Raw genomic sequence first — 12,600 nt, 5'->3', positions numbered from 1 at the left:
CAACTCGATAGACGGAAGTCATCCGAGCTGAGGCTGAGGCCACCACAGCCGATCTGGGAGCGGTCAGCTCCAGTTGGCAGTCAGTATGGCAGAGCGAGCGGCGCTGGAAGAACTGGTGCGACTTCAGGGAGAGCGTGTGCGGGGCCTCAAGCAGCAGAAGGCCAGCGCCGAGCAGGTGCGACCGAGGCGGCAGGGGAGGGGCCAAAGCAAGGCCGAGGAGGACAGAGCTGGGGTGGTCTGCACAGAGGTCAGCGATGTGTAAGAAGGAACCGGACTGGTAGGGAGGAGGACAGGCTGAGTGGGGAGGTAACAGGGGTAGGACCCGAGAGAAGCAAAGCTAGGCCTGGGTGAGAGATCTGCCTCCGATTCGAATGAGGGAGGGATACTGAATGAATGGCGGAGGAAGGAGGGGGTGGCAGATATGATAGCCTACCTAGCGCCTACTTTCCCTCCACAGATCGAGGAGGAGGTGGCAAAACTACTGAAACTGAAGGCACAGCTGGGCCCTGATGAAGGGAAACAGAAATTCGTACTCAAAACCCCCAAGGTAAATATCATTCCTTCAGGGAGCCTCTGAGAGGGTCCCTAATTCCACTCATAAGGATGTATATCCAGAGGATCTGAAATACTGCAAAAGAAACAACAATTGCTCTGGGCGCCAACCTGGGCTGGACTCCACCTGAGTCATTCTGGGATGGCAAAGTGATGACAGAAACTAGGCCAGCTGGATGCTTAGGGGAATCAGCCTGCTACTGCTACTCTTTCTTTCATTCAGTAAATATTTATTGAGTGCTTACTATGTGCCTAGCACTGTCCAAAGAAGTGAGTGTATCATGGTGAACAATATAGCCCGCCCTCAGGGAACTTACATTCTACTGAAGGATCTAGACTTAAGAGAAATAATCCCACAAGTGGATATGTAACTACAAATTGTTTTAAGTGATGTAAAGAAATAACAAGGATGCTCTGAGAAAAATAAAGGAGAACTGAGGAGTCTGAGAAAACCTTCCTAAAGAAGTGATAGACTAGCTGACCTAATAGATGAGTGGGAGATAGCTAGGTGAAGAGTGTGAGGAAGATAACTCCATGTAAGGCATGGAAATCCTGAAACAACGAAGAACCTTGGTAGTTTCCAGGAACTAGAAAAAGACATTTATGATTAAAACCAAATAGAGAGGGAGAGTAGAGCGGAATGAGGTTGGAGATTCCTAGCTCAGCCTCCCGGATTTCAGTTCAGATGTCACTTTCTGTAAGTTCTATAAACCGACCTATTTACCCTTTATCTGGATTCCTCTGGCACTTCATAACTATCTCTGTTACTGCATTTGTTGCTGACTTTTCATTATTCACATGGTTTATTTAACCTGAGAGGCTGAGATTAGGTGCCTGGAACTTCATAAGTATTCAATGAATGTATGTGAAAGTGAATTCTAAAGGAGAGGGGAGATGATCTGTTTTCCTTCTGTTAAGATGTCACCTTTTAAGATTAATTCTTTGGACTCCTAAATTCATTGACCTATTCCTTCTACACATAACTCACTTCACAGGTTAAGGAAACAGTGTAAAAACCCCTAGGCATTGATCATCGATATTTATTTAAACTATTGGGTGAAAAGATTAATGGGAATTTATGATAGACCAGGCTGGCCTCACCTAAACCCAATGATTGATTTTAGCATCACTAAAAGTAGGACAACCAGGCATTATGTTCCTCCTGGTATGATGCAATAAGAAGTACACATCACCTATTCTTGCCAAGAAAAATTGTACCTGAATCTAATCAGGTCTTCAGACCTATCTACCAGTTTACCTAACTACCAGTTTACTGAAAATATGGGAGATGGACAGACATGTTAAATGGATATATATACTGTTAACCAAATCTAGAATGAGAAAAATTCTTTGCAAAAAAAGACTCAATTTCTTCAATAAATAAAGGACATTTTTTTAAAAGGAAATGAAACTGCTACAGATTAAATAGACATTAGACGGATCAGCCAGATACAAGGCATGAACTTCATTTAGAATCTGATTCAAACCAACCAACCATAAAAAAATACTATTGAAGCAATTGGGGTTAATTAAACATGGTTTGGGCGTTAGGTTAAGGGTTGCTGTTAGTTTTGCTGTTTGTAAAAAAAAAGGTATTGTAATGTTTTATTTTTTAATCCTTAAATGTTAGAGAATCATATGAAGTATTTATGGATAAAATGATATGATATATAGGATTTGCCTTTTTTTTTTTTAATGGAGGTACTGGGGTTTGAACCCAGGACCTCCTGCATGCTAAGCATGCTCTCTACCAGTGAGCTATACCCTCCCCCTGGGATTTATTTTAAAACACTGCAGGAAAAAAAAAAATCTTGGGACTTACATAAGAATACCAGATGCTGATAGTTGTTGGAGCTGGGTAATAGATACATGATGGGGTCCAGTGTACCATTATCTATAAAGTGTGTTTGAAAATTTCCATAATATAATGTTAAAAGAGAATAAGATTAGAGGGGAGGGTATAGCTCAAGTGATAGAGCACATGCTTAGCATGCAGGAGGTCCTGGGTTCAATCTCCACTACCTCCTCTAAAAATAAATAAATCTAATTACCTCTCCCCCTGCCAAAATAAAATAATACAATAATAAATAAGATATTTTTAAATACTACTACTAAAAAAAGAATGAGATTATACTGGAGAGTTACTGTCCACTTTAGTTTGTTGAAATATACTTCTTGACATGTGATTCATAATTAACAACAGAAAGCTCAGTATCACGGGGAAAGGACTCCTAAAGGAATCTTCCTGGTCAAAATTATTTTAATACTGTAGTTTGCCTTTTTCACTTCATTTGCAGTGAAGGTGCATAAGCACTGGTGAGTAGAACTGCTGGTGTCTCAGCACAAATCAAGATGGTGGCACCAAACTGTACTAATAATAACCACTATGTCCTTTACTTTCATGAACTCACAGTAAAAAAAAATTCAGTTTCACTTAAGAATGTCTTTGATAAAATAGTAAAAATTACTAATTTTATTGAACACTGACCCTTGAGTACACTCTTTTTTAATATTCTATATGATGAAATGGGAAGTACACGTAAAGCACTTCTGCTGTATTCCAAAGTAGCAAAAACGCTCGTGCCATTGTGTGAATTTTAAGTGGAACTAGCTACTTTTTTTCATGGAAAATATTTTTTATTTGAAAGAAAAACTGAAAGATAAACTATTGTTTTAAAGATTTGGATATCTGGCAGACATTTTCACAACAATGAACAAAGTGAGCCTTGTACCTCAAGGAAAACATCCGACAGTATTTGTTGCCAGTGATAGAATTCAAGTGTTCAAGTCAAAGTTATAACTTGTATTTTCCACCATGAGCTTGACATCTTCCCAGTACTTGAAGACTTTCCTCATGAGAACTATGTTGACATTAACAAATATGGTTTTCTGATATTGTATAATGAAATATATCAACATTTGGAAGCTCTGTATAACTGTTACCAAAGAATCAATATTTTCTAAATGACCAATGCATGATGTTATAGAATCATGCCTGTGTAAAAATATCCAAAGTACAAGATAGAGTAACAGATAGTTTTTAAATTTTAGTGAAATATACATAACATAAAATTTGCCATTTCATCCATTTTCGGGTGTACATTTCAGTGGCTTTAAGTACATTCACATCGTTGTGCAACCATCACTTCTATTCATCCCCAGAACTTTTTTCATCATATCAAACAAAATCTTTACCCATTAAACAGTAACTCCCCACTCTACCCTCTCTCCAGTCCCTGGTACCATTGTTTTACTTTCTGTCTCTATGAATTCTGGGTACCTTATAATGGATTTTAATGTAACAATATGAGTAGTTCACTTATGTAGTTTCAGATTCCACATTGCAACCAATCTTTAAGAAACTACTGCTTTTTGGGTTTTTAGTGTAGTTTAAGAAGAATATCTACAGTTAGCTGAAAAGTTTATTAAAATATTCCTCTTTTTACAATTATACATCACTGTAAGGCCAGATTTTCTTTATATACTCAACCAGAACAACAAATCACAACAGAACAGACTGCAAAAAGCATATATGAGAATACAGCTGTCTTCTGTTTACCCAGACATTAAAGATTTACGAAAATGTAAATCAGTGCCACTCTTCTCACCAACTTTTTTTGTTCTGGGAAGTAGTTACATTTTCCTAAAATGTTATTTATGTTAACATGTAATAGATTTTCTATTTGTTAAGTGAATTAATAAATATTTTTAGATATCTTCAGTTTTAATTTCTAATACAATAAATATTTATAGTGATATAATCCACTTTGGGGTCATTAATAAATAGTAAGAGTATAAAGAGTACAAAGAGCTCCTACATGGGAGTAGCATGTAAAAGCCCAAACTAGAAACTTTGACCTGGAAGAACAGAGTTCTAGTACTGACTGCCACCAACCTGCTGAGTGGTCTTAAGTAATGACTTAGCTTCTCAACATCTTCTAATTCATCAAAAAAATGTATCTGCCCAGCTCATGCCATAGGGCTATCAGAAACAAATTAGGAAACAAATAGTATTCATTAGGATTTCTATTTTAAGTTCTGTTAGGAGAGAATGTTCCTTGTAAAGTTCGGAATTCAATTAGCTAAGCCAGCTTGAGTTGGTTATATGCCTGTCATCAGGTAGGTGTTTTCTGTTGGGCAGAGTAATGTTCTGTTATCCCAGAAAATTAGTATAGGAAAATTTCTCAGAGAATAGAGTTCCAAGAACTCTAGAAAATAGGACCAAGCCAAAAAGCTGGCAGGGGCAAGGGGTGGGGGACTTAGAAGGCTGAGAGCAAATGGCTGTGATAACTAATAGGGAGTTGTTTGTAGGAAAATCTAAGTTTGGGGCAAGGTTTGCATTCATCATCGTTAAGGTCATGCTTTTATATTTCTAGACCTTATTGTTCTTTGTTTTTAAACCCCATCCCTGGTTCTTTGGCTGATTTTGACTCCAAGGGCACAAGAGACTACAGTCCCCGGCAGATGGCAGTTCGGGAGAAGGTGTTTGAAGTAATCATCAGCTGCTTCAAGCGCCATGGTGCAGAAGTGATTGACACACCTGTGTTTGAACTAAAGGTGAGGGGCAGTGAAGAGAGACTGCATGGTGGAAGGATGGGATACAGACAACGAAGCAGATAACAACAGTGAGGGCCTAAAGGTCTCTCTGTTGTTGCAGACAAAGATTAGTATTTTCTCCAGTGAGACGGGGCACGGGACGGGCGTAGAGGGAGAGGCCCTGCCTTTTACTTACCTTGGTTGAGGCCAGCAGCTTCCAAAAGAGAGCCCTCCTCAGAAACGGAAGTTGTTATGGCTCCTGTCAACACTGAATTCCATGGTACCTGTGCTTGAGATGTTTCCCAGATGCGTGCAAACCAAACATATAAAGGATGAATATGCAACCAGCCTATTGATGGACCCTGAGGTTGTTTCTAGTTCTTTGCTATTAAAAGCAGGTTGCATCACTGACTGCTTAAAATCTAGTGACTCCAGATGCATTTATAATAAAATTCAAACCCTTTACTCAGGCTTACAAGGCCCTACATGATCTGGCCACTGCCTGCCTTTCCCACCTCGTCTCATGCTCTTCTTCCCCCTGTGCACTGTGCTACTAGGGTCTTTTTCTATTCCTGGAACATACTAAATGTGTTTCTGTCTTAGGGCCTTTGTTCTTGCTCTTCCCTCTTCCTTAGCTCCCTTTTCCCCTAGCTCTTTGCATGACTTGAATTTCAGAGTAAATTATAGACATGACAGATTTTAATGTCAGATCTCAACTAAAATGCCATTCCTTAAATAATCCTTTTCAAATTCCTTGTCTAAAGTAGCCCTATCACTATCAGAAAATTACCTATTAATCTGTTTCTTTCCATGGTGTACTGCCTGAATCTTGTTACTATAGAAGATTCTTGAGGGCATGGACTGCCTTTGTTCACTGATACATACGCAGGGCTTGGAACTGTGTCTAGTACTGGTGCACATTTATCTGCAGGGTAAATTCATAGAAGTAGAATTTCTGGGTCAAATGGTTGTACTCCTTCCTATTTCTACCAACTATATTAGTTTGCTAGGGCTGCCATAACAAAATACCATAGACTGGGTGGCTTGTACAACAGAAATTAAAAAAGAAAAAAAAAAATTTATTGTCTGGAGGCTAGAAGTCCAAGATAAACTGTCAACAGGGTTGGCTCCTTCTGAGGGTCATGATGGAAGGATCAGTTCCAGGTCTGTCTCCTTGGCTTTTAGATGATGTCTTTTCCCTGGGTCTTCACATCATCTTCCCTCCTCTGTGTCCAAATTTCCTCTTTTTATAAGGATCTCAGTTATATTGGATTAGGACCCACCCTGGTGATCTCATTTTTGCTTAATTACTTCTTTAAAGACCCTATCTCCAAATATAGTCCCACTCTGAGGTTACTGGGGGAAAGGGGCTTCCATATATGAATTTTGAAGGGACACAATTCCACCCATAACACCAACTACTGTGTGAGTGTTTCTATTTTTGACACACTGGGAGTTTTCACGCTTTTTAAATTTAGCCAGTCTGGTAGGTAAAATATATTCACATCTTGCTGAGGATATCACAGGGCAAGGACTACTTTTTTTAGTTTTGGCTTTTGACAGTGTTCAAATCTCAGGTGCTATAAAAAAAAATTTATCTTTGTTGATTTAATAACCCACTCCTAAGAGTTTAGCCTCCAAAAATTATTCAAAAGAAAAAAACTATGTACCCAAATATATTTATTGAAATGCTATGGAATATTTTTTTCAATTGGAATAACCTAAACACTGTAGCAGTTTCATACTAGGAAGGAAGTAAATACAGAGCTTCCCACTGGAATATTATGCAGCTTTTAACAGTAATACTTCAGTTGTGTCACAAAATGGAAATGTGATAAGCAGAAAACAGAACTGGTGTTTCTTTTTTGTTATAATTAACATCGAATACATAAGCATTGGGAGAGCAGAAGAAATATAGACAAGTTGAAATCAATTACGTTAGAGTGGTAGGTTTTTGTTTTTAAAACTTCCTTTTAAATTGTTATATTTATCACTGTGACCACATTTCTTTATGTTTTCTCCAGGAAACACTGACTGGAAAGTATGGGGAAGACTCTAAGCTTATCTATGACCTGAAGGACCAGGGTGGGGAGCTGCTGTCCCTTCGCTACGACCTCACTGTATCTTTCTAAACTTGGGCTCTTGACACTTTGGATGGACTGGCCCTCAGTGAGCTGAGGCTATTTCTAGCCTTAGGTTTGGGGACAGCTAGACATAGATTGGATAAAATATAATGCCTTTAGCAATCAGGGAAATTATTTCTCTAAACCAGGAGCTGGACTTTGGCTAAACAGAGCATAGCCTTAGAAGACTTCTGAATCCTGAGAAAGACCTCAGCTTTTGTCAGGGCCCATTCTGACTCTGCCAGCAATCCCCTGGCTCTAGAATACCTCTCCCTTGCCCTGTCCAGTGGACAGAGTTCTCTTTAATTGACCAACAGCATGTTTCCTTTATTTCCAAGCTATGTCAGAGAATCATCTGCTTAGAGATCCTACTTGGGGCCCTTTTTCTGCTCCCTGGCCAATCTGCCCAGCCCCCTGCAGTGCTCGGCAAAGCCCAGCGGGGAGACACTACCAAAGAGAAAGGAGCCTTAATGTTTTTTGAGACTTCAGCTTTCCCTTGTGGTAACAAAGCTGATTATTGCTGATGTTCAGAAATGTTGTTAATCTTATAGGTGGCAGTTTTACCCACACAGGGTAGAGTTAGAGCCCAGCTTCTGCTGGTGAAGATAATCAAATTCCAGACATGCGGGAGGGGCTTTCTCCTTAACTCTTTGTCATCAGGTTCCTTTTGCTCGATATTTGGCAATGAATAAACTGACCAACATTAAACGCTACCACATAGCAAAAGTATACCGGCGGGATAACCCAGCCATGACACGAGGCCGATACCGGGAATTCTACCAGTGTGTGAGTATGCGGGGCAGGATGGGTAAGGTGGCCCTCCCTTGAGCCAGTAGAACCTACTGAGTGCTCATGGTGTCCTGAACAAACTGGTTGTCCCAGATGATGCTAGCCCTAAGATTTCTTTAGCATTTTCATATACAGGACAGAGGTTATTCACCCCATTTTATATATGAGTAAACTTGCAGCTCAGCAAGATGAAGAGATCATAGGGATAAGAAAGAAAAAGTTAGGATTAGACCTCTTGGTCCAGTGCTCTTTGTCTTAAACCTATGATAGGATCACAGCAGAGGATGGGGAAATTGGATTTGAGGTATCATATCCTCCAGACTGGTGGCAGAGCTTCTGAGTGAATAGGGACAATGACTAAGGCAATATAATTGCCCCCACAGTGGTAGAAATAAGGAAAAATAGATGAGATATGAAAGAATAGCCCAATAGATGGGAAGGAAACCAGGACTGGTAAGAGACCCAAGAATGCTGGAGTTTTGCCCTGGGCTGACAATCAGACAGAATGAAGGTGGTCTGTGCATGAGTGACAAAGAGGCCTCCTCCAGAGTTCCCAGGAGTCCTCACTTAAGAAGATTATACGCCTGAGAACCTCTTGCTACCCCTCTCCCTGCAGGATTTTGACATTGCCGGGCAGTTTGACCCCATGATTCCTGATGCAGAGTGCCTGAAGATCATGTGTGAGATCCTGAGTTCACTTCAGATAGGCGACTTCCTGGTCAAGGTCAGCTGAATGGGGCTGGGAAGGCACAGTTGGGCCTGGTCTCTCTCACAGGAGAAGGTCCTTGTGCAGAAGGACAAGGAGCCCAAGTGACCAAGGCTGTCGAGGGTCATGTAAAGAGATTCTCTCCTCACTGTTCCTCGGGTCACTGCAGGTGAATGACCGGCGCATCCTGGACGGGATGTTTGCCATCTGTGGTGTTCCTGACAGCAAGTTCCGCACCATCTGCTCCTCAGTGGACAAGCTGGACAAGGTAACAACCCAAACACTTGACTCTTCTTTTCCCAGATCCCACCCTGCCCTGAGAAATGGAAAAGATGAGGAGAGAGAGGGCCCTGCCTCTATGCCCACCAGAGGAAAGTTAGCCCCAGGATGTAGGTTGACAGGCAGTTTCTGCTTAAGACCACCCCCTGAGGAGGGCCTACTCTTGCTCTGCAGTGAGGAAGCTGCCCAGGGGTCCCTGACTGGTTTCTGTCTGCCCAGGTGTCCTGGGAGGAAGTAAAGAATGAGATGGTAGGAGAGAAGGGTCTCGCACCTGAGGTTGCTGACCACATTGGGGACTACGTCCAGCAGCATGGTGAGAAATAAACCCTGCCTCCCCAGCAGCCATCCCACTGCCCTCAGCCTAAAGCCGAAACCCCTCTGTGTGTGCGTATGTGTAGGAGAGGGGCAGGGGGAATGTACGTGTTATCTGTGTGTATGCACTCATGCATACGTGTGTAGTCCAGAGGCAAAGGTAGAACCCTTATCTTTTTCTTGTCAGTCAGTCTGGCTCACAAATCTGTCTCCCCAGGTGGGGTATCTCTAGTGAAACAGCTGCTCCAGGATCCTAAACTGTCCCAAAACAAGCAGGCCTTGGAGGGTCTGGGAGACCTGAAGCTGCTATTTGAGTATCTGACCCTGTTTGGCATTGCTGACAAGGTGAGTCAGCTTGGGGTGGGAGCCACAGCTGAGCTCTGGGGCTGGAGGTCCTTGATCCTCTTCTGGCCTGACCCTGTTCTTGTCCCCCCAGATATCGTTCGACCTGAGCCTTGCTCGAGGGCTGGACTACTATACTGGGGTGATCTATGAGGCAGTGCTGCTGCAGTCCCCAGCCCAGGCAGGGGAAGAACCCCTGGGCGTGGGCAGTGTGGCCGCTGGAGGGCGCTATGATGGGCTTGTGGGCATGTTTGACCCCAAAGGGCGCAAGGTGCCATGCGTGGGGCTCAGCATTGGGGTAGAGCGGATCTTCTCCATCGTGGAGCAGAGGCTGGAGGTAGGTCTCGGTGCTGGGTAGAAGACCCTCTGGGAGCTGGTGGCATCTGAGCTATCTTCTTTGATCTTTAAGGGGGCAATTGGTGCTGCTTTGGGCAAGGAGTATCTTTGCAAAGAAACGGAGAAAAGAGAATTGCTGTCCTTCACAGACACCTACCCCATTATAGGCCAACTTGATGGATCTCTGATCATTCTTCACAAATTCTTTTGTTCTGGGTCCCTAATTCCCTCAGGGCTGTCAGGAATCTAGGCCAGTTTATCCGAAGACTCGGATCTTCCTCCTAATACAGAATACTTAATATTTTAGTACTCTGTGCCAGGGACTGTGCCTAGTGCTTTTCATGCATGGTCTAATAAAATTCTTAAACAGCCCTCTGAGGGTAGCTACCTTTATTATTTACATTTTGCAGACAAGGGAACTAAAGTATTATAGATCAAATAATTTGCCCAAGGTGTAAGTGGCAGAGTCAGAATTTGAATCCAGGCCTCCGAACTCCAATGTCTTGCTCCCAACCACTATGGGATATTGTCTCTAAGTGGGAAGCATGGGTCTGAGGCTCTGGGATCCCTCAGACAGTGCTCTTGACTCTCTAGCACCTAGAGTAACATGAGGGAAGCCCTTCGTGGCCTCAAACCCTCCTTTGCTGCTACTGCTCTTAACTGTCTGGTTGCATTTCTTCCCCTGAGGAAGGCTCTGGCAGTAACCTTCCCACTACCCCTCTATCCTTTTCTCTAGAGTGGAAACTACTTGTGTTTCCCAATTGAGGTCACTGTTCCAATAGGCATCTTGTGTTCTAAGAACTATGGAACTGTTTTCCAGAAAAAGACATGGACAGCGGCAGCAGCAGCATTCTCTCTCCCCCCTAATCCACACACACCTTGGGTTGTACCCTGTGCCTGAAGCATGAGACGCAGTCTCTTGACCAGGCAGAAAGTAAGTAAGTGGGAACTAGAACTGCCAGGGGTGACCAGATTGGCTGGGTGAGCTCAGTGAGGATCACTTCCTTGTGAATGCTCTTGTGGACCCATAAAGTACTAGCTGGAGGTAAGTTTGAAGTTACTGTACATAAGCTACCTTTGTCCTACATTATTTATTCTGGCAAGACATATGTACAAGCCAGTCAGTTCATTTCTTATTCTTCTAAGAGCTACCTTTTTTTTTCCGGCCCAGTTGCTAGATGAGAAGACTAGCCTGCCCTGGTGGAGCTGGGCCTGGTCTCAGAATCCTGACAGGAGCCTGCTCTGGTTGTTCACTGACAGTGGTATAAAGAGCAGCCCAGCTGTTTCTTAACTGCTTCTTCCCTAGGCATTGGAGGAGAAGGTACGGACCACAGAGACACAGGTGCTTGTGGCATCCGCACAGAAGAAGCTGCTGGAGGAGAGACTGAAGCTGGTCTCCGAGCTCTGGGATGCCGGGATCAAGGTAGAGGAGGCAAGCCCCAGGGTGGCAGCAAATTTGGGAGTGCTGGGCACAATGAAATAAAAGCTCATCCACAGTGACCCTGCCACTACTGTGACTTCTTGGGGTGAAGGTCAGAGCAAAGTACTAGCTTGGGCCCCAAGGAAGTTGTCCCTGAGGGCTGCAGAAGCCTGCCTTCATCTTCTTCCCTGGTCCCCTGCAGGCAGAGCTGCTCTACAAGAAGAACCCCAAGTTACTGAACCAACTGCAGTACTGTGAGGAGACAGGCATCCCACTGGTGGCCATCATCGGTGAGCAAGAGCTCAAGGATGGGGTCATCAAGCTCCGCTCAGTGGCCAGCAGGGAAGAGGTAAGCAGGTGGGCAGGAAGGCTGAGGGACAGGCAATGGAAGCCATTTCGGCAGGCCAATGCCCAATTCGAGACCTGAGCAAAGCCTGGCATTCATATTAGCACCCACTCGTAATGGACTTAAGGGGTGTAGCATGTTACTGTGGTCATGTAGGGTTAACTGTCCATCCCACACATCCCCTGTGTCTCTCTGGTTCCCCCAAGCACTGTCTCCCCTGAGATGTTTGATTGGGTTCCTGCTCCCAGCTGAGCCTGACCTGATGCCTAGAGGAAGGCATGGGCACTCAGAGAGCAGTGGAGCTGCAAGATGCTCATTCCACCTTGTTCCTCCATCCTGGGCAGGTGGACATCCGAAGAGAAGACCTTGTGGAGGAAATCAAAAGGAGAACAAACCAGCCCATTTGCATCTGCTGAGTTGAGCAGAGGACCAGAGGAAAGTGGGACTGGCATTATTTAAGGCTAAGACAAAACTCTGCATATGTACTTCAACAGCTTTGCACATTTCTGTTCCAGCAGGAAGACCTAAAGTGGTCGGAACAGAGACTTTTTAATTTTTATTATGATTATTTTATTGGTAATCACAGGCAAAAATGGCCAGGTACTACACCATTTTCCACATGAGGCCCTGGGGGCTTAGTTGCCTGTGTTCCTGAGCTACACGGACCAGTCCGAGATGGTCTCCTCTGCAGGGCCCTACACCAGAAGGAAGGAACGTTCCCCACCACCAGCCGCCAAAGGTCCAATAAAATGCCTCAACCACTGGAGCCTGCCTGTGTCACTATTGCCTAGCCCTGCCTTCCCTCTCAGAACCTGGGCCTCCCACTGCGACCACTTCAGCCGTGGAAAATGAGGAGAGA

The 12,600-nt window shown here is 43.6% G+C and overlaps 1 protein-coding gene across 3 annotated transcripts; it reads left to right on the top strand.

Moving 5' to 3' along the window:
• On the top strand, positions 1-12,507 carry HARS1 (histidyl-tRNA synthetase 1). Of its 3 annotated transcripts, none has more exons than XM_014552990.2 (13): positions 2-247; positions 458-547; positions 4,990-5,109; positions 7,113-7,208; positions 7,872-7,997; positions 8,617-8,724; positions 8,876-8,974; positions 9,205-9,298; positions 9,515-9,642; positions 9,734-9,976; positions 11,282-11,398; positions 11,598-11,744; positions 12,086-12,507. In XM_014552990.2, exons 1-13 carry the CDS (start codon positions 86-88, stop codon positions 12,155-12,157), a joined length of 1,602 nt encoding a protein of 533 aa, XP_014408476.2. In that variant the 5' UTR covers positions 2-85; the 3' UTR covers positions 12,158-12,507. The 3 variants fall into 3 exon arrangements, with proteins under 3 accessions (XP_032332811.1, XP_014408476.2, XP_006172943.1); XM_006172881.3 differs by having other exon boundaries at positions 3-175; XM_032476920.1 differs by lacking the exon at positions 9,734-9,976 and having other exon boundaries at positions 1-247.
• The last annotated feature ends 93 nt before the right edge of the window (positions 12,508-12,600 follow it).

Source organism: Camelus ferus, chromosome 3 (assembly GCF_009834535.1).
Source record: "Camelus ferus isolate YT-003-E chromosome 3, BCGSAC_Cfer_1.0, whole genome shotgun sequence".
Classification (NCBI taxonomy): Eukaryota; Metazoa; Chordata; class Mammalia; order Artiodactyla; family Camelidae; genus Camelus; species Camelus ferus.
Note: the sequence above shows the minus strand (reverse complement) of the source record. Positions and strands in the feature narration are given on the sequence as shown.